Source organism: Pungitius pungitius, chromosome 19, assembly GCF_949316345.1.
Source record: "Pungitius pungitius chromosome 19, fPunPun2.1, whole genome shotgun sequence".
Taxonomy (NCBI): domain Eukaryota; kingdom Metazoa; phylum Chordata; class Actinopteri; order Perciformes; family Gasterosteidae; genus Pungitius; species Pungitius pungitius.
The window spans coordinates 5,564,598-5,586,657 of record NC_084918.1 but is presented as its reverse complement, the minus strand read 5'-3'; the positions used below and the strand labels follow the sequence as shown (position 1 = coordinate 5,586,657).

The 22,060-nt window shown below is 42.5% G+C and overlaps 2 protein-coding genes across 3 annotated transcripts; one reads left to right on the top strand and one right to left on the bottom strand.

Annotated features, from left to right (window-relative positions):
- Positions 1-6,914: 6,914 nt before the first annotated feature.
- LOC119198342 (stefin-2-like) lies at positions 6,915-7,809 on the bottom strand. The gene is made up of 3 exons (XM_037455386.2): positions 7,653-7,809; positions 7,441-7,542; positions 6,915-7,205 (listed from the first exon to the last, which is right to left on the bottom strand). Exons 1-3 carry the CDS (start codon positions 7,722-7,724, stop codon positions 7,089-7,091), a joined length of 291 nt encoding a protein of 96 aa, XP_037311283.2. The 5' UTR covers positions 7,725-7,809; the 3' UTR covers positions 6,915-7,088.
- An 8,551-nt stretch (positions 7,810-16,360) lies between these two features.
- Positions 16,361-19,393, top strand: LOC119198337 (neoverrucotoxin subunit beta-like). Of its 2 annotated transcripts, XM_037455376.2 has the most exons (4): positions 16,361-16,537; positions 16,648-16,760; positions 17,133-18,590; positions 18,696-19,393. In XM_037455376.2, the coding sequence occupies exons 1-4, from the start codon at positions 16,518-16,520 to the stop codon at positions 19,256-19,258; spliced, it is 2,154 nt and encodes a 717-aa protein (XP_037311273.2). In that variant the 5' UTR covers positions 16,361-16,517; the 3' UTR covers positions 19,259-19,393. The 2 variants fall into 2 exon arrangements, with proteins under 2 accessions (XP_037311273.2, XP_037311275.2); XM_037455378.2 differs by lacking the exon at positions 16,361-16,537 and having other exon boundaries at positions 16,644-16,760; positions 17,212-18,590.
- The last annotated feature ends 2,667 nt before the right edge of the window (positions 19,394-22,060 follow it).

Sequence of the window (22,060 nt, the reverse complement as noted above, 5' to 3'; positions counted from 1 at the left end):
TCACACATCTTCTGTTGTTTTATCGTTTGGGGGGTACCACTCTACCACCACTTGCCGTTTTTCACAAAGTATGTGTGGAAGCCATCATGGTGCCAGTGACTCGCCGTCTCCTTTCTAATGACCGCAGGGGTCGAGTGCTCTGATAAAACTGTTTCTGTGTGTATCAAACGCTGGACTCGGAAACTCTTTTTCCAAATGTTTGCCAATGGTGGATTTTAGTTTATTGATCTTTGAACCTTTAGCCCAGGTTAGCTCCTGGGATTTATTGTCTATAAGTAAGGTATTTATCGGGTCCCCAGTCGGTTCACTATGTTTGATTTCTTGCACAGCCATGAGGATGGACATTGGATTCAAGGTAACTGATTCATACTCCTGGTTTCAAACTATTCAACTGATCTATAGGGGGCGATAACGCGTCAAGAAACACAAGACTCAATAATGCATGCATCAATAATGCATGTTTGAAAATGAATAAACAGTTAGCAAATGCAATGATTACGTCTGCTAGACCTCAAGGATGCACATTATGCATCGTCAAGGCAACTAATGAGACATGGGTCATTTGCTGTCTTTAATGAAGGCCTCTCCACAGTTTGACTTGCAATATTTTCAAATTGCAGTCATCTTATTTATCAGAATATGCCAGAAAATCCAACCCACCAAACGTTGTCATGTTTTATGACTCGATGCAACTCTGCCTTCCACTGACTGTAACGCACACACACACACACACACACACACACACACACGCACGCACGCACGCACACACACACACACACACACACACACACACAGACGTATAGAATCCCCCCTGCTTCTCCCCACTCCCGACTATTGGTCTGAAACTGTCACTGGAGGACAGGAGATAAGCTACGGCTGGGAGGTGAATGACGGGCACGAGGCGGAGCGGATGGATGAGAGGCAGGGAGCGGACGGACGGACCTGAGACGGGAGAGAAGACATAACTGTTTTTATACCACAATAACAAGCCGCCATCCCTAGCTGAGACAAAGTCCAATGATTAGAGCTATTCCTGTCAGTTATGTGGCCACAAGAGGAGCTCCAATTACTTGCTGAGTCGAAGCCAGCTGATTAGAAACTCAGGCCTGAGACAAACTGTGGCTTGGCTTCGTTTGTGATGACTCTGCTTAAGGGATGGCTCTGGGCTCGCCGCTGCCTTGCTTTTGGTTTTGTCACCTAATCGCTGTATTTTGCTTTCTCATTCCTACTGCCGCTCTATGAATAACTTTCTCTCTCTGCTTCTGTTCCCGCCCCCCGCTTTACATTTTGCTTCATGGTGTTGGTTTTGGCAGGCCGGCTAATTCTGGCATGGACGCTATTTTTAAAGGCTCAATACTTTCTATTTAAGCCAGTCCGAAGTCCCCGCTCTCAACTCTGTAGGTCACCACCGCGATAGTACCGCGTGTGTCGTGGTGTAGGCGCACTGCTCATCTGCTGGTACTCATTAGCTCCACATCTGCATTTAGAGTTGTGGTCAAGTGAAGGAAAGCAGTGGTGGTCAAGAACATCTGGAGACGTGCGGCATACACATCCAGACTTCGCTTTGTCATTTGGGGAAACCCGACATTCATCTCTAATAGCAATCAAAAATACAGCCACCCGGGGGTACGTCCAGCTCACCATGATTAGCAGGATTAACCACTTCTCTTGCAAAAGTTGGGATGACCAACCTATGATCCCGACACAGTGACACGTGATGGTTTAAAACTGCAGCAGCACCACGTGCGGTTCCCATTGTGTGACTGTTTTGCGGGCTGCACACGACTCAAACCGATTCCTTGTGTTTCACTGGATGAGGGTTGTGTTTTATAACCTTCCTCCGTGTTGGGAGTTGTGCACAGCTGCACTGCTCGGTGGCCAGGTTGTGAAATGCTAAACTATATATGTTAATGGGGCTTTGCCACTGCTCTCCAAAGGGTTGCCAGACGCTACCGCAAGCGGGATCATGAAATTGGGGTTTGTGATCTTAAAAGAAATCATACAGTTCAGTCTGCAAGTTGTGAAACCACTTTGTTTTGTCCGTGTACTCCATCCAGCAGATTGGATCTAAAAGCGAACATTGAGTGTAAAGACTTTCTTTTGATGGTGTTTACACCCATCAAATCATAAAGAAAACCCTTTTCATATCCACTGCCTCAGGCGAAAAAAGCACAGCCCTACATAGCCCCTGATATAGATGTGAATGGCCAAGTCAGCACTTTAAACCCAATATTTCTTCTAAAATCCAGTGCTGCACTGTAGGTTTGTACTCCGCCTATTTGTGTCAAACAATACAACTACCCCAGGCAGCACACCGCACGGTGAGTTGCCTGGGCAAGAGGGGGTGGGTGAGACGGAGGGCAATAATTAGCTGAGCTCGTCATTCTAGTGATTAAACACTGACATAGAAGGCAGAGTCAAATTGGCTGTACTGCGAAGGTGTGGCATGCAAGGCCGGGGTCACTGGAGGCGATACAAAAGGGCGGCTCAGTTGAGCTCCAAGTCGGCTCCCTGGGGGTCACTGGTGTGTGTTTGTGAGAAGTAACGTGAACCTGCCGGGTGAGTTAGTTTTATCCCGTTGGTACCGATTACACCTCGGGGCCGGTCTCTGGAAGTCTCGGGTCTACAGACACCGCGCACTGGCAGGGAATCGCTGATGTAGTAGAGCCGGAACCCTCCTCAGAGGGGGCGAACGGCCCTCGGACTCACGCTCGCTTGACCCGGTCGTGCCCCGAAGCGGTGGCGGGGACAACGGACCGACTCCCGGAGAGTACCCGGGGGAAGGGAGCGCCGAAAAGTGCGGTGGCACCCTACCACCTCCGGTGGGGGTCACTCTCGCCTATTGGATGAAGTCCTTTCCGCCGCGGCCGTCCTCAGACCAGTCTGGCCACGAGAGAACCTCGTCCGAGCGTGCCGTGCTGCGGCCCAGCCCCAACGAGGGGATGCGCGCAGCGCGACGCTCATCTGCTGCGCTAGGTGGTGCGATCTCGTCGACGGCCGGGGCCGCCCTCGAGCGGACGTGGCATCGTCGGGGAAGGAGTGAATCGAGCGCCTCCGCCTGCCACCTCTCAGCGTGGAGTTTATCCGCCACGGCCAAAATGGCCACTCCGAAGAGGGTTGTGGGGGAGAGAGGGACATCCAGGAGGAAGGACTTGTCCTTCTCCTTTTGGCTGGAGTGGCTCAGCCAAAGGTGCCGCTCCGTAGCCACCATGGCTGCCACGGAGCGGCCAACGGACTTCGCTGTCTCCATCGTGGCTCTTAACACGAGGTCAGCCGTGTGCCTCAGCTCACGCACTGCTTTCGTTAGTTCCGTCCCCTCGGCCACGTCGGCCAGCAGCTCTGCCTGATACGCCTGGATAAGCGACATCGTATGCAGGCAGCACGCCGCTTGCCCCGCCGCAGAGTAAGCCCTGCCCACTGTTAGGGATTTAAGTAGGAGTGCACACCTAGTGGTGGGAAGTAGATTACGTGTAACAATGTTTAGAATAAGATTGTAGTTTGTGTGATGTTAGATAGTAGATATTACATTTGTATGTTAAATAAAGTGAATGTATTATAGACAATAACAATTTAAAGTCATATAAATCATATAAATACTGTAAACATTAACATCCTGTCATGATGTAATGTTAAAACCTGGGGACAGAAGCTACAGTCTGTCTTGATGGATTTCTTCTACTTTTCCCAGAGAGGGTTTTTATGTAGGAGTTTTTTCTCCTGTCAGGTATTAATTTAGCAATTGGATGCAAGACAGCCGAATGAGGCAATGTGTTGCACCAGATAAACTGTGATAAACCATTAAGTACTGTGATCTTATATGTTGTGTTGTAACTGAAGTGTACTAGTTATAAAATGACATACTCTTCTAGCCATGCCGCTTAGCCTCAGCTAAAGACGAGTACAATGCCGCACGCGGGTTGTATACGCGAGCAGACACCGGCCTACTCCAGGACGCCGACAACTCAGTGGGGACGTCTGGGAAGAACGGCACACACCGGCGCGGAGGAGCTCTGCGGGAAGGTAGGAACCGCTCCTGCAGTTTCCCGGGAGCAGACGGATGCTGCTCACCTGCCGGCCCGCTGATATGTAATCTGTCAGCGGCTCGGGTGAGGACCTCCAGCAATTCTTTTGCGGCAGCAGGGGAATGAGTCGCCTCGGCGTCAGCCTCCGCTGCCTCTACGCTCACCACGTCCAGCTCCTCGGAGCCGGAAGAACGTGAGAGCGCCGTCTCGTCCGGGGTGGAGCAAGCCGCGGAGCGTGCCTCCGCAGCCGGCTGGATCCCGCGGTGAAGGGCCGGGAAAAGGCGTCAGCCATCCCGGAATCCTCCCTGAGATCCATTTGTGATCACCAGGAAGGCATCCGGCGCTCTGCCTCGGCACGAGCTGGACCGGAGCCGCGGGGAGCACGCCTCATCGAGCCGTCCTCGTTGAAGAGAGCTCTACGGGAGACGCGAGATTGCCACGGCAGGTGCTCACAATCTCATAAGCTTGAGGGGGCTAGCTGAGTGTGCTCCACGCCCAGGCAGACAACACACAAGGCGTGTGAGTCTCTGCCCGTAATAAATCGGGTGCAAGGGGGAACACATTGGACAAACCGCTCAGCCATTTCTAAGTGGAAAATCTTCACACGCACTAGATGAAGGCACAGAGATGAATGGTCCTGCCCTTCGGGTCCCTTATAGCGCCCTGGTCCGGCGTCCCCGCTATTACGTACCAGCTCGCCATTGGTAAGATTTCACACGTGCTTCATGACGCGGTCACGCAGAGGCGTTACCACAGCGTCTTTAAACAGCTCAAGTTCCCTGAGAGGGAACTCTTCTCGCTTTCTACCATCACTTATCTTGGATCACGTCATTAATGGCAGTATGCATTGTGTCCTTGCTTTGTCTGATACTACCAGCAGAGGTCACCAAACGCTGCAGTGCTTTGAAACCTGGATCTAAAAGTCCACGTCTCAAAACTCTGTTCTGCTTATTATCACATCTGGATGTTTGAGCTCCACGCTGCAGCCTGATGTTTGTTTACTACTAGATCTACTTATTAGTGAGCTATTAGTAGTCTGAGGGACTAGCAATAATATTAGCAAGATTTTTTGTCTTAGCTGAGCCAATGTGGTTGTTTTAGAAGGTGTTATTATCTCTCTTGGTCTTTGAACATTTACTTTGGAGGGAAACTAGTCATGATTAAAGGCTACTTAAAGGATTCTTCCTTTGGCTTCAATTTATATATTCTTTACAGTCTGTGCCCCCTCGGTCCAAGGAGAGGTTGTTCACTTCCACATCACAGAGAGAGAGAGATAGGGCATTGTTGTCCATGATTGAAGGAGATGGAAAAGAACAGCTAGTTGACTTAATCCGCTCTACATTGGTCACCTCACCAGCAGGGGGAAGTTAGCATTGCCATTCATGATTAGAAAGATGGGAGAGAACACTTTGTTTACACCGAAACAAATCCGCTCCAGGAGTTTGTATTACATCTCATGGAATGTGATTTATGTACGTATACAAAATAAAACATAAAGATTTATTCACGTGGAAGCAACCGCTTTAGAACTGCAAGAGGACGGAGCAATGACATCAGAGCCGATGGGTGCACTAAAATAAACTAACCCAGAGTCAGCTGTGTTATCCTATAATCAATCAGACAGCAGCATGTTCCAACAAGAGTGACTATGCCTGAGGGATGGGAAGAGTCTACAACCTGATGTTATTGTTCTTGAGCTGCAGCGCAGACAGTGGAGGCCTGTGGACTGTGAAGGCTCAGGCAATCACAAACAAGGTTTTTGAACCCACAACCCTTACAATAGACATATATATATATATTAAAAAAATTAACAAACACATATACACACACATATATTATGAAGATGACAAATGTAACTTGATCAATCGCATGATTGTTTTGTGCTTACCAGCAATTAATGGCATTATGTGCAAAAATCAATAATGAATTAAAAGCTAGTGTACTTGAAACTAGAAACTAAAGGGAATCATTTGTATAGTTCAGGCGCAAATATTACACAAGGTGTTCAGTTCTACTTCCAAATTGTTTCTACATTTTTAATTCCCAAAACAGCATTTAAATAAAACTAACCTAAACCTAACCTAAACTTATTACAACTTTCAGTTAATAACGGGAATCTGAGAGCTCAAACCTTTACTGTGTGAAAGTAAATAGCGTCAGAGCTATACCTGCAAGGCAACGTTCAAGTTCATGTATTAATTTGTAGCTCGAGTCCATTGCAGATTTATACACCACATATTTATTTACTAAATATTTAAACTATACTACTGATCCTGATGAGGCCTTTACAGTTAGTTGGGTGTGTCTCATCTTCTGTGAAAAGATTCTGCTTTTCTATTAAAAAAGGAACAAATGCAGCTGAATGTCATCAGCAGTGAACACTTAATTACGTATGTGTGGATGCAAAATTATTGTATTATGTTACTTTAAATCAAATTTTACTTAAAAAATTCTACAAATACAGTTTTTTAGTGCCTAGCAGAGTTTTTTAATCCGACTGCATCATTTCAAAGTTGATGTTGCATGTATCAGAGCTACATATTTAGAGGTTAATAGAGGGTTGTGTATTCAACGTGCTGCTTCCAAACACAAAATATAATAATTTATATTTCTTAATACTTTTAAAATTATATCAAATCTTTTCTGGATGACAAAACATTATAAAATAAAACTGCTTCTTGTATTTTAGTGTTGAAAGAGGTTGTTTGATCATTTTGATTAGTAAATGATAAGAGTGAACTTATATTATTTAAAGATAAGAGTCTTTGTCTGTTTTAAAGTCTGGGTGGGAATTTATTTACATCTTTTAATGCATTCCTCAGTATTTCTTCCAGCCAAGAAAACACATATTTTAGATCACACAAATGATTGGAATGAAAAACAGAAGAAATCTATGTTTTTAATCCCTTTTTTCTTTTATTATTTCAGTAGAAGGTTGTACATTGAGTTGTTACTTACATTTAAATTCAATGGCAAACCCTTCTAGGTTTAAGAAGTAGAACACTTTATTATGGGACTGAAGCTTTGTTTCAACTGTTGAAAGAGTTGTTTTGTTTAGTTTGTAGGTCAGAGGGGGTCTCCTTTGGTCTTATGCTGCTCCACACCCTTGAGCTCAATCACTGCTTTACTCGAACTTGCTTGGAAGAGTCTCAGATGAAGGTAGTCCTTTTCTCCAGCAAGAACCTGCAGGAATAAAGAAAGGAACTTTGGACCGCTGAATTTAAGTGATGCTGAACCCTGAGGACCTTCCACCATCAGAGGTGTGTTCATGGTTTAACTGGTGTTCACTGCACTGAGTTTTACAGTTAGATTGAACTGGATGTTACAGATAGTGTTAATTTAACCCGTATGACACACAAAGACACACAATAGACAGGCTGTCTATTTTATGTTAACACAACATTTTCAATTTACTTACCTTGATGAGGAAGTTGTATCCATTCACAGTCTGTTTCTTGTATTGAATTGCTTTGAAGGCATGATAGTTCTGGCCTGTCATTTTCTGCACTTTGTCCTTCACCTGTGTATGAATTAGTTAAAATGTGATGTAAATTCACACTGAAAAAAACAGACCAGAGCATTCTCAGGGAGTGTGGAGGTTGTGACGAATAAAGGTAGATTGAATCTCACCTGATCACAAATCTTCTGGATGTCCTTATCGGCATCCTTTGGCTCACTCCATCCTCCAGGTATCTGAGCCATTTTCACAAGGTCTGTTGAAGTTAACAGAGAAGTCACCTGTCTGCCTGTATGTTGGATAAGTGTTCATAGTCGACTGGTTATCACATGTATTTATACTTCTTAACCATCCTGGATGGAGAGAGAAAGGTGGAGCTACATGTGAGGTTTGGTTGCTCAACTTCATCCAAATTCAAGGAGTGGTGCCTCACAAAAAATGTAGGTTCAAACTGAGTAATTAAAATAGTTTCAACTGCTCCCAAATGACCTGAGGGTTTTATGAATAGTTTGTTTTTGTTGTCGAGTCAGATGAAAAAAATTAAGATACATTTCCAATGTGTTTAATATTAATTATACAGACCAAAGGGCTAAACTATCCACCTACGCAGTGACTTTCTGGATTGAGGTATTGGTGTAACTTATTTTATGGGCCTCTGTCTCTCCTGTCTTGGGGCTGGATTAGAAGTGTAAAATTTGCATAGGAAGGTTCCTAGCTGAGCTCCTAACTAGTGTAAGTGGCCGCCATGACGAGAGCAGTTGGAATTCTCTAAATGCTAAGTAAAGGAGCTTCAATGCTTCCCTACTGAGCTCCTCTCGCATAAGAACCACTGAACCATCCTTTACAAATGAAAAAGGAGAAAATTCCTTCACCCAATTTCTTGCGGCGGCAATTTTTAAATATTGACGTATCATTGAGCCGCTAGCGAGAAATAACATTTAAGGCCAAGCAACGCAGATCATGTAAGTAACCATTAACTCATTTATTTTGCAACCTTGTTAACGTAATACTTTGAACCTGGTTGTTTACTTGTTGTTTGTATGACTCAGCACCGTAACAACACATGGACGAAGGCATGTAAGATGCGCTTCCTTTTAGTACATCTTTAGAGAAATGTAAGGTGGACGTCACTAACATGCGTCTCCCGTTGCATAACTACGTAGCTTAGTGAAAGTAGAGTAGGACCCCTAAACACGTGGTTTTCTTTTCCTAAATCCTCATGAATTCTTCAAACCAACTTTACTTGACCCCATGACGTTTTCCACAAAGGTCAAGGAATAGTGGTGAGAAATAGACGTTAGGAGGAAATGACCAAGAAGGTGTGGACTGGTTGTAACATCATCAATCACGTGAGGAACTGCTTTTGCAGAGTGTTTGGACAGACGCCTAACACTTGAAAGCATTGTCACCTCTGAACTAGTGTGTATTGTCTTTTAGACTGCTGGGCAGTCTGACAACAAGAGTGTGGATGTTTTAGAAAATCACGAATCCATGCAGGAAGCAGTCAGCCAAGCAAGTTGCTTGCTCTAGCATAACTTTTTCTGGCTCTAAGGATTCCCTAAACCATGGATATCTCCCCAAATAACCCATCAAGCCTGGCATTCAAAAATCACATACCTCCATGTCCCAATGGAGTTATTACAACAGGACTCCAAAGCCACGGTGCCACAGATGTTTCAGTTGGTGTTCTGTTACAACTGCACTGAACGTGAGACAACATGTTTCCTTCCCATGTTTGGGAGGATTCTTTGTCTGTCTGTTGATGTTGTGTTGCAGCATGCTCTCCATAATAGTGCTGTTGTTGATCTCCATGAGTTTTTCTCTCACTTTAAATTATGACCTGTTTTTAAGCTGCACGCGTTGCTCGGCTGAACGCTCGCACAGAATAGGCGCGTCAGGCAAAGAAGGACAGACGCAAAGCAAAAGGGTCACTCTTCACTTATAGGCAACAGTTTTGCTTGCAAATGGCGGCGAGAGAGGCAAGAAAGAAAATTGTTCACAGTTTATTGAGTAGCATCTGTGAAGCCTGGAAACAATGTGTATAGCAGCAGAGTTTGGCAATGGAAAAAGTTGTTCATAGAAACTTCCTCCCTGTGAGGTCTCTCCCGATGGGAGGTGATGGCGCCTTGGCGTCAGGCTGCTCTTCAGTTGCTGGGAGAGGATGATGTGACCCGGTGGTTCCTGTTGCTGTACAGGACAGTGTGACAAAGAAAATGGACACACTCCTGTTTGGGTTCATAAAATCATCTGCCGCTGCACACGGCTTGGTGATTTGGTATGAAAAAGTATGTAGAGCTCGTGATGTTCCCAAGCGATAAGCGTGTCATCCATTGTTTGTGATTCAACAACAGCAGCAGGACGGAGGTGACGACAGGCGAAGTATAGTATAGTATAGAATACAATTTGCTATACTGTGTCTTTTGTCTGTATGTAGGTATTTTACAGTATGTTCTCTGAAGTGAAAATATTTTAAACATGAAAAAGGAAAGAAAAAACGTGTGTTTTTCATTTATTTATTTATTTAAGCTCTAAAGTATGTTATAGATTGAAAAAACACAACTTAAACTTTCACGTTTTCATGCCTTCAGGCTGTGTGGTTTATAGACATTGAAGAACACTCAAGGTGACACCTGTAGCAATAAAGAACCTTCTGGGCAGACATTAATACATGTATATACAGTATGTTTGTTTTGTCCCTGTCGTGCACTGCACAGACTGTGAAACTCTATTGCCAGGAAGCAAAAAAACTAGTTTGGCTGAATGATTTATGTATACTCCCGCAGTTTCTAATTAACACCTCCCAGCGTTGTCAGTGGATAAATTATTTCAAGCGGCGTCTAGTTTTGTTGAGCATGTTCAAACCTGATTTAAAATGAAAACATTCCCCAGCAGTTTACAACCTCCCTCCCTCCAAGGTCGAGGAAAAAGTGAAAAAACAAACAAGGGAGGGCGTTCCCGCCTGGTTCTGTTCAGTCTGCAGGGTTAGAAACAAGGGCTTTCTGTTGCATCATCCAGGAAGATCAGACAAAACTTATTGTATTCTGACGTATAGTAAAGTCAGCAAATATCAACCCTTCAATCCATCTGAGGAGAGTTAAGCGTTATTCATGGTCTACAATCCTCATTGTTATATATTTGGGATCAAAGGTCTGAACCCAGAGCACTGATAAGTTGTCTCGACCCTGGTGTCTCATTTGTGCACTTCATTTTTTATTGATTACATTGTTTCTGAATCATAGCTGGTGTACACTAAATGCATTTTTTAATTGATCTAGTTTATGAACCGGGTCATGATTTTTTAAATATTTATATATATATATATATATATAGATGTCAAGATTACATTCAAGCCAGAAGACACCAACCAACTTGTTAGACTTCAGGATTGTCTTGGAGACATCAAAACTTGGATGACCTGCGACTTCCTGATGTTAAACTCGGAAAAAGTTATCATGATAGGCCTAGAGCGCCTTCGAAGTCAGCTGTCACATGATACAGTCTCTATGGATGGAATTGCTCTGGTATCCAACAGCACCGTCAGAAATCTTGGAGTTCTCTTCGACCAGGATATGTCCTTCAACTCTCATATAAAGAAGACTTCAAGGACTGCCTTTTTTCATCTACGGAATATATCGAAAATCAGGAACTTCCTGTCTCAAAGTGATGCAGAAAAACTAGTTCATGCATTTGTTACTTCTAGACTGGATTACTGTAATTCTTTGTTATCAGGCTGCTCTTGTAAATCGCTTAAACCTCTCCAGCTGATTCAGAATGCTGCAGCACGTGTATTAACAAGAACTAAGAAATGGGATCATATAACTCCTGTATTAACTTCTCTGCACTGGCTTCCTGTTAAATCAAGAATAGAATTTAAGGTACTTCTCCTCACCTACAAGGCACTTGCTGGTGAGGCATCGTCTTATCTTAAAGAGCTTGTTACACCGTATTACCCTACAAGGCATCTGCGCTCCGTAGATGCTGGGCTACTTGTGGTTCCTAGAGTTTTAAAAAGTAGGATGGGGGCCAGAGCCTTCAGTTATCAAGCTCCTCTTTTGTGGAACCAGCTTCCACTTTCAGTCCGGGGGGCAGACTCGGTCAGTTCATTTAAGATAAAGCTTAAAACGTTCCTCTTTGATATTGCTTATAGTTAGGGCTGGCTCAGGTTAGCCTGGACCAGCCCTTAGTTAAGCTGCTCTAGGTTTAGACTGCCGGGGGACTTCTTAGGACACACCGAGCCCCTCTTTCACTCTCACACTCTCACTTTCTCCTCCCACAATCATCCATGTTTTATTAATGTACATCACTAATTAAGCTTCTTTCCGGGAGTTTTTTGTGCTTTCTTGCCTAGGTCTCTGTGGATCATAGTTTCGTGCGGACCCTGGTTCTGACTCCTGGCTCATGGCTCTGCTGACACCTGCTGCTGCCATCATTACTTTAAATATGATTCATATTACTGTCATCAAAAACCAACATCTTTCTGCTCTCCCTCCCCACAGAAGCCTCTGTGGATGGTGGTTCGACCTGATGGTGGTTGTCCCTGCAGTGGTCCTGCCGTACACCTGTTCTGCTACTTGCAATTACTTGTATCATTTCAGTTAGAGAAATTGAATGTATTGTACTTTTACATTGTTGATTCTGTGCAAATGGCATCCATTGCAGTCTGTCCATCCCGGGAGAGGGATCCCTCCTCTGACGTTCTCCCTAAGGTTTCTTCCCTTTTTTCCCCATTGAAGGGTTTTTTCATATTTTGGGGAGTTTTTCCTGTGCCGATGTGAGGGTTTCGGGACAGAGGATGTTGCATGTGTACAGACTGTAAAGCCCTCTGAGGCAAATTTGTAATTTGCGATTTTGGGCTTCACAAAATAAAATGAATTGAATTGAATTGAATTGAATTGAATTGAATTACATTACATGTCATTTAGCTGACGCTTTTATCCAAAGCGCCTTACAATAAGTGCAGAAAACTCTGGTGTAAACGCGTTAATCTATGTGCTTTATGTAGCCAAGAATAATACGAGAAAATATTTTAACGCTAAGATCGAAAAATCTAGCTTATACTATTGCTGGTTTCTCTGACAACTAATGGTTTTAAAAACACTTTCCATCCTTCAGCAGAAACAGATCTAGTGGCCAAATCTGCACATACGTCAGGCTGCACAAGGAAGCTCAAACATCAATAATAAGTAGATCTAGTAGTAAACACATGTAAGGCTGCACAAGGAAGCTCAAACATTAATAAGTAGATCTAGTAGTAAACATATGTCAGGCTGCAGAGTGGAGCTCAAACATCCAGATGTTATGAAAAGAAGCACAATTTTGAGAATTTACTTCAAAGACCCAGATTAAAAAGCACTGCAGCCTTTGGTGACCTCTGCTGGTAGAATCAGAGAAAGCAAGGACACGATGCATACTGCCATTAATGACGTGATCCACGAAAAGTGATTGTAGCATCCCGTTTACGTATGAACTTTTAAACCCTTAATGAATACAAACCAAATATACATTTAGATTGTATGGTTATACTGGTTGGACTGGGAGAATAGAAGGTTAAGGGTTCAGGGCCTTTTCAGAAGTGAACTCTGCGAGCAGGAAGATGTAGTCGCTGTAGAATTTGTGGTTGAGCAATGAATGAGTTTCTGACTGAACCTGACGCAGACAAGATAGTGTAGAGACACCAGCTGTGGGACAATGGTCTCATTTGTGTGTACTGTAGGATATTAGAAATAAACCAACGTCCCGGTAAATAAATTAATCATTAATAAACTGCATTTATTGTACATCAGAAAACAGCTATGATTCTGGAACGATAAATAAAGTAATGAGAATATTGTAAAACCACTGTTATTTTGAAACTGTAATCAATAGAATAATACCAAAGTACAGCTATGATTGTATTCAATGTAACGTAACCAACCGAAATGCATTCATGTTATACTTAACACCACAACTGATATTGACTGAGAGGCCTTCGAAATCTGAGCTACATTGAACTCACCAGGAGACCACTCCCAGGGGGCGTGGTTACTGACTTTCACACCTTTACTGATTGGTATAAATACTTGTAGTCAGCCATTGTTCTCGAGTTCGCTGCTCGTAGACAACAGCATGGTCTAGGGATGGTCGTGAGACTGTCCAGTGGCCTGTTGGTTGCGGAGACCAGCGGTTCCTCAGCTGAGATGTTCTTTTTAGCACAACACCTTTTCTTTTATTAAATACTTTTGATTTTAACTGTTCATTCAAAGATGTCTCCCATCCGTCTGGTGTTTCTTCATTATTTGAACACAACAGTACTCATTTGAAAAGTAAGGGAACTGTCAGCTTTCCTTTTGATTACTGTCAATTTAAGCCTGGTGACTTTGGTTTTAGTCAATATTTCCAAATGTGTAATTTCACCTTTAAGTAAAGTTAGAGCCACACTTTCTCAACCTAATGTACTAAGCCACCTACAGTGCCCTGAAAAAGTATGGACGTCCCTTGGCGTTTTTCCTTTTTTGGCGTTTTTCCTTTTTTGTTGCCTTACAACTCCGAATAAAATTTAATTGTATTTCATGTAATTTACATACACAAAATAGTCCAAATTGGTGAAGTGTAATAAATAAAATAACATTCTTAGAAAAAAATTCTTAAAAAATAAATAATGGAAAAGTGGTGCATGCATATACACTCACCTAAAGGATTATTAGGAACACCATACTAATACTGTGTTCGACCCCCTTTTGCCTTACTTCTACGTGGCATTGATTCAACAAGGGGCTGAAAGCATTCTTTAGAAATGTTGGCCCATGTTGAAGGGGCGATGGTGGCGCATGGAGTAGTGCAGTGCGCTGGGGGCCGCAAGGTTGGTGGTTCGAACCCTGGCTGCCCCATGTGCCATGTCGAAGTGTCCCTGAGCAAGACGCCTAACCCCTAATTGCTCCCCAGGCAAAAAAAAAAATGTAATGCAATGTAATTCGCTTTCGATAAAAGCGTCAGCTAAATGTAATGTAATAGCATCTTGCAGTTGATGGAGATGTGGGATACACATTCAGTTCCACCACATTCCAAAAATGCTCTATTGGGTTGAGATCTGGTGACTGTGGGGGCCATTTTAGTACAGTGAACTCATTGTCATGGTCAAGAAACCAATTTGAGATGATTCAATCTTTGTGACATGGTGCATTATCCTGCTGGAAGTAGCCATCAGAGGATGGGTACATGGTGGCCATAAAGGGATGGACATGGTCAGAAACAATGCTCAGGTAGGCCGTGGCATTTAAACGATGCCCATTCGGCACTAAGGGGCCTAAAGTGTGGCAAGAAAACATCCCCCACACCATAACACGACCACCAGCAGCCTGCACAGTGGTAACAAGGCATGATGGATCCATGTTCTCATTCTGACTCTACCATCTGAATGTCTCAACAGAAATCGAGACTCATCACACCAGGCAACATTTTTCCAGGCTTCAACTGTCCAATTTTGGTGAGCTCTTGCAGATTGTAGCCTCTTTTTCCTATTTGTAGTGGGATGATTGTCGGCCCATTCTCCTCTGACCTCTAGCATCCACAAGGCATGTTCGCCCACAGGACTGCCAGTAGTGTTGTTACCCCCGACCCTCCTGCTTCGAAGCTTGTGTCGAAATATGAACCAGTGCAAGGCGAAGCAAATGTATCGGTGCTTGGTTCGTTCGCTGCTGATCACGTGATCAGTGACGTCCGAAGTTTCGTTCCGGCGCACAGCCAGGTGACCGCTTCGATTTGATTTAAATGGGTGCGAAACAGGGTTCAGGCTTGTCTGTCTGATACAGTCAAAGTCAGTGTTGTTGAGAGTAGCAAAGAGCAAATTTCCAATGGAACCTTTTGGCAAAGAGGTCGCTCCGAGATGTGGGAGCACTTCAATCTGATTTCCTCTAACAAGGTTGGCAATAGGAAGGCAAAGTTGTAGTGTGTAATTATTAATTAATTATGGATGTTTATTATATGTCAATAAAAATCAATAATTTCATGCCCCATCCCATGTGTCCACAAGCACCTCAATATCCTGTCATAACAAACCTGTACAATCACTGCCCCACTGAGCTTTCCTCTGTAAATCACTTCCCACATTCAAGATTCAAACAAGTCATATATATATATATATATATATATATATCTTCTATTAATTCTTCTGCTAGTATGATCACAAACATGCATGCACAAAGTTGCAGAAAGACACATAGATAAGTGTTTGTTCCACCTCTTCCCAATGTACAGAGAATTGAAATACACGAAAAAGGACACAATTCAAATCTGAAAATCAATAGATGTATTCATATAGGAATCCATGTATCTATTAGATGATTTATTGGTTCAACTTTTCATAACTATGTTCAACCCACAGTGACTGGGCCAAAATATACTGGTAGGCTATTGGAAACATGCACTACAAGTTTTCAACAGCAGAGGTCATCATAGAGTTTGCGATGCATTGAATGAATAAAACTTTTTCTGATACAATTGGCTGGAAAGCTTCACTGGTTCAGAAAGCTTCACTTTGCCATCACTAACTGCCGCATACTGGATGTTTTTCACTTTTCACACCATTCTATGTAAACCCTAGAAATGGTTGTGCGTGAAAATCCCAGTAAATGAGCAGGTTGTGAAATACACAGATCGGCCCGTCTGGCACCAACAAGCATTCCACGCTCAAAATGTGTGCTTTCTTTCCCATTCTGACATTCAGTTTGGAGTTCAGGAGATTGTCTTGACCAGGACCACACCCCTAAATGCATTGAAGCAACTGCCCTGTGATTGGTTGATTAGATAATTGCATTTATGACAGATTGAACAGGTGTTCCTAATAATCCTTTATGTGAGTGTCTATTCACCACCTTTGCCATTAAGCCTCTAAATAAGATCTGGTGCAACCAATTACCTTCAGGAGTAGGTTCTCCATTCACCTGTTCTGAAAGGCCCCAGAGTCTACAACACTAATAGGCAAGCGGCAGCATGAAGACCAAGGACAGCTGAGTGACCAGGAGACTCTCACAAGACTCGGCTGATCATCGCAACCTCCCCATATGAGTACTGAAAGAGACAGGTGAACATTTACTGCTTAACTGATCTGCAGTCTGTGCAAAGATATCTTTTTGTTGAGTGAAGGTGGCGGGTTGACTGTGTTAAAAACTAACCATACTGTAATATGAAAAGCTTTTCTCATCAGGTTGGTGAAATGGCCTCAAATCAAATGGAGCTTGCTGCTCTGGGTCGACCTTTCACCCTCGGAATGCTCTATGATGCTCAAAGAGATGCACTGATCACAGGTAAGTCTTGGATTACACTTATTACAATGATTTATCTAACTGTCTTTTACAGTTTTCTTAAAGGGACTGAAATTATTTAATATCTAATCCTCTCCTTTGTAATATTATTTTTCACTATTAAAGGAATTATCAAATACTTTTTAGTTCCACGACGGAGCTGTGAACTCTTTTGGAATCAAACAGCTAGTAAGGTGGCTTTGTATTATGGGCCATTTAATTGACTATTAATTTACAAATTATCTAAAAATGTTAAATATCACACATTCAGGTTTTCCCTTCTGCCATAGTCACTTATTTCTGTTTCTAAGATTGATTCAAATCCCTAGTTTTTACAAAATGATCCTACTGCTTTGTGTTTTGTGATGTTTAAAGGTTTGAAAATGTGGGATGATGAAACTCTGCAAATGAAGACAACTAAAAGTTTTAAACCCAGCTGTGGTTTTGTCATTAGTGGATCTGACTCCATTGAATCCAAGTCCTCTCTGCTGGAGGTTGATGCTTCTCTGAAAGCCAGCGTCCTCGCTGGACAGATTGAAGTTGGAGGATCTGCCCATTACCTGAAAGATAACAAAGAATTCAAGAATCAGAGCAGAGTGACTGGTCAGTACAAATCTACATCCCACTTGGAACAGTTGTCAATGACTGACCTGATGACCTTAGAACCTCAACAAAGGGATGTTATCATCAAGAGCTCTGCAACACACATAGTCACAGGCATCCTTTATGGGGCGAATGCTTTCTTTGTGTTTGACAGTGAAAAGTTAGACAGCAGCAGCGTTGATGAAATTGGGGGTAGCATGCAAGCTATAATAAGAAAGATCGCCGTGTGTGGTGTAGGGGGCCACGTTGGCATCAAGATGACCAAGGAAGAAAAAGCCCTCAGTGATACATTTTCCTGCAAATTCTTCGGAGACTTCGCCCTTCAAAGCCTGCCATTAAAATATATGGATGCAGCGAAGACCTTTGGACAACTTCCACAGTTACTGGGGGAAAATGGAGAGAAAGCTGTCCCAATGAAGGTCTGGCTGATGCCACTGACTACTTTATGTCCAGAAGCTGCTGAGTTAAAGAGTGAGCTCAGTGAGAGACTGTTGGGGAAGATACAGCATACTCTTGAAGATTTGAGGGAAATACAAATGCGACGCAACGAATCTCAGGAAGACAAAGCGGTAGATAACGTTCCACATATTAAAGAAGAATTAGACACTTTCCAGAAGTTGTGTCACGTTTATAGATCAAACCTCCAGAGGACCATGGTGAATAAAGTCCCCTCCATCCGTGAAGGTAAAGAAGATGAGAGCTCATTGGAAAAAACCATTGACAACAGAAACAAGTCCCCATTCAGTCAAGACAAACTCATCAAGTGGCTGAATCATAAGGAGAGAGAAATCAACGTCATCAGATCCTGTGTAGAGATCATGAAGGGAACAAAGATCGTCAAAAATCAGTCCGAGCTCGACAGAGAGGTTCTTGCTGCAGATGTAGACGATACTTTGTGCTTTGTTTTCACCTCCACCAAACGGGGTGACACTTACCTTGATGAGATGGCCACATATGTGAACTCTCATAGATTGGGGAGTACCACTGAAGGCGAGTGGTTCTTCTCAGATAAAGTCTTGACCTCTATGAGACAAAAAGCAAAAGCTCTCAAAGACTTTAGCAAAACACAGAAGAACAACCGGATCCGTTTCCTCATCGCAGTCATTCCAAATGAGAAATACAAAGGAGCAACTATCTACCATTACAAGCAGGGCATTCTGGTCAGTGAAGATTTCTCAGAACCTCACATTGATCCTGAAACGCTCACGGACAGAAGAGTTCTGACTTGGTGTAAGTTTATTCATTCTTTCAAGTCAAATAATCTGTTGTAATTAATGTTTTAATTAATGTTTTGCAGAAACTAGAAACCTGCATTTGTTTGGTTCTCTTCATCAGATGCCTGTGATCTCACCCTGGACCCAAACACTCTTAACAATTACCTTGTTCTGTCTGATGGAAACAAGAAGGTAACAAGTGGATCAACATGGCATCAATATCCGGATAATCCAGAGCGGTTTGATAAATACACTCAGGTGTTGTGCCGAGAGGGTTTATCTGGGCGCCATTACTGGGAGGTTGAGTTGGATAATGATACGGTTTTAAAACGTATATATGTAGCTGTGGCATACACAACCATTAACAGAAAAGGAAAGGGTCACAATAGCGAATTTGGAAATGATATGCTATCGTGGGCTTTTGGCCAGGGGGGAACAAGTATGTTACCCCGACTTCGTGCATGGCACAATGGAAAGGTGTGGGAATCTCGTCTTCCTTCTGGTGGCTGCTCAACACTCGGTGTGTATCTGGACTGGCCTGCAGGCACTCTGTCCTTCTACAAAGTCTCCTCCAACACAGTGACACACCTCTACACCTTTCACACCACCTTCACTGAGCCTTTGTACCCAGGCTTCTGGGTTCACAATAACGGCAACTACGCCTACCTGCGTCCTCTTGAATAGGACCAGTGCTGGTGATTTGTTAGACCCTCGGTCTGTTAATAGAGGGATGGGGTTACAACTAAAGTTTCAATGGTAAAATGGCATAACATGTTTACTTAAACTTCTTTTAACAAATTTGTAAAATATATTACTCTTCAGGTAATTTTTTTAGTTTCTTACTTTTTTTAGTTGATTCAGAACCTCAATCGTTCCTGCTTTAAAGTCAGATTTAATTGTATTTTATGAATCCCATTTTAATTTGTATTCCTTTTGAGACTTAAAACTAAACTAATGTTGAAAAGCTAATGTCAACTTTTGTAAATTGAGTGGGTTTTGTACCAATTGTGTACCTGACCAAGTGGAATAAAGGACTCTCCTGCAATGTTTCAGTGTGCATACTCATTGTAGAAGAATTTGTTGTAACTTTATATGAACTGCCATCCTTTCATTTTATCTTTGTCTGTGTCTAACAGTAACTTCTGTTAAGACGGAATCTATTTTACATCAGCTAACAGATCTTTTGGGGCCGTGTGAAGAGAGCACAGAACTGAGGTCCCAGCTCAATGAATCCATCACTTTGAGCGTAAAAGGTTAGCTGTTTCAGCTCATGAAGGTTACTAAAACCTGCAAAATGTTAAGATTAACCGCCCAACTTTTAGAGTAGGTCATACAACACATTTCAGTTGACTTAACAGAGTATGTGTGGCCCTGAAAAATCGCATCAATGTGGATAAGTTTATTAGAGTTACCAGCCTTAGAAAGCTCAGATTGGAGTCCACATAGATTCCTCACAGAACTCAAATAGCAAATACATCTCAACATCAACTGTTCAGAGGAATCCAGCTGGCAGGCAAAAGTAACAAATGAAAGTCAATTAGCTTCAGAAAGTAGAAATCATGTTGGTAAGTGAAGCTGGAGTTCAGAATATCACTTGTATTTTTATCCCAGATCAAGAATAAACTTTTATCCTCAAGTACTATTACAACGTACACTTATTCAGCCCACTCTTCCTTCCGTTAGTAAACCAGAAATGTTACGGTTTGTGGAAACAGGAAAAAAAAAGCTAATTTTTAAACTTAATAGCAAGTAAAATTGTTTTCAACCAATGTTTTACTTGATTCCCTATAAATATTCACCTTCTAAAACCAACACATCGTCTCAGCTAAGATCTAAAAATGTCTTATACTATTGCTGGTTTCTCTGACAACTAATGGATTTAAAAACACTTTTCATCCTTCATCAGATTAATATCTATTTGCCAAATCAGCACATGTAAGGCTGCACATGGAAGCTCAAACATTAAGTAGATCTAATAGTAAACATATGTCAGGCTGCAGAGTGAAGCTCAAACATCCAGATGTTCTGAAAAGAAGCACAATTTTGAGAATTTACTTTAAAGATCCAGATTAAAAAGCACTGCAGCCTTTGGTGACCTCTGCTGGTAGAATCAGAGAAAGCAAGGACACGATGCATACTGCCATTAATGACGTGATCCATGAAAAGTGATTGTAGCATCCCGTTTATGTATGAACATTTAAACCCTTAATGAATACAAACCAAATATACATTTAGATTGTATGGTTATACTGGTTGGACAGGGAGAATAGAAGGTTAAGGGTTCTTTCAGGGCCTTTTCAGAAGTGAACTCTACGAGCAGGAAGCTTCTTCACATCAAGACATGTGGTCACTGTACAATTTGTGGTTGAGCAATGAATGAGTTTCTGACTGAACCTGACGCAGACAAGATAGTGTAGAGACACCAGCTGTGGGACAATGGTCTCATTTGTGTGTATTGTAGGATATTAGAAATGAACCAACGTCCCGGTAAATAAATTAATCATTAAACTGCATTTATTGTACATCAGAAAACAGCCATGATTCTGGAACTATAAATAAAGTAATGAGAATATTGCAAAACCACTGTTATTTTGAAACTGTAATCAATAGAATAATACCAATGTACAGCTATGATTGTATTCAATGTAACGTAACCAACCGAAATGCAGGCATGTAATACTTAACACCACAACTGATATTGACTTCAAAATCCATTTGATCTCACCAGGAGACCACTCCCAGGGGGCGTGGACACTGACTTTCTCACGTTTGTTGATCTGTATAAATACTCGTGGGCAGCCATTGTTCTAGAGGTGGCTGATGGAGGCAGCAGACAGGCACTATGGGTGGTCAATCTGTTGCCCTTTGGCCTGTTGGTTGCAGACCAGCGGCTCCTCAGCTGAGATGTACTTTTTAACACTTTTTCCTTTATTAAATACTTTTTATTTTAACTTTTCATTCTAAGATGTCTTCTGTCCATCCAGTGTGTCTTCATTTTTTAAACACAACAGTATGTAGATGCTAGGAGACAGAACGGGAGGGCCAGCGAGATAGTGTCAGCCGACCAGAATAAGCCAGTTAGTCTAGCATCAACACACCAGATAGAGGCGCTAGTGAAGGACAAGTAGGAGAAGAGTGGGACGACAACAACAACAACAACTAGATACATAGACAATCAATCGAATGGTCAAATAAATGTGTAAAGTAACGTGTTGTATCATCGCCTAATTAATGTCTTTCTGCAAAGAGGTCGGTTTGTTCAAGTGTTGTTGCTCCAATAAATCGTGAATTGAAGAATCCAGATCTCCAGTGTGTGTGTTACTGAAAGTCCCTGGTCGGTGAGAATATGTGGGTCCTCACCACGAGTCAGATAAGGTCAGTAAGTCAGAGAATAACTATAAAATAGAAAATATATAAAATAAGTAAAACTACGAATGGATTAAACCACAACATTATCAACAGGAACCTGATCACATGACTAAGTAC

Coding starts and splice junctions, on each gene's coding strand:
- LOC119198342 (XM_037455386.2), bottom strand. CDS start 7,724: ATGGCTCAGATACCTGGAGGATGGAGTGAGCCAAAGGATGCCGATAAG. Junction 7,543..7,652: donor TCCAGAAGATTTGTGATCAG/GTGAGATTCAAT, acceptor ATTCATACACAG/GTGAAGGACAAAGTGCAGAA. Junction 7,206..7,440: donor GATACAACTTCCTCATCAAG/GTAAGTAAATTG, acceptor TTATTCCTGCAG/GTTCTTGCTGGAGAAAAGGA.
- LOC119198337 (XM_037455376.2), top strand. CDS start 16,518: ATGAGTACTGAAAGAGACAG. Junction 16,538..16,647: donor ATGAGTACTGAAAGAGACAG/GTGAACATTTAC, acceptor TAATATGAAAAG/CTTTTCTCATCAGGTTGGTG. Junction 16,761..17,132: donor AAGAGATGCACTGATCACAG/GTAAGTCTTGGA, acceptor TGATGTTTAAAG/GTTTGAAAATGTGGGATGAT.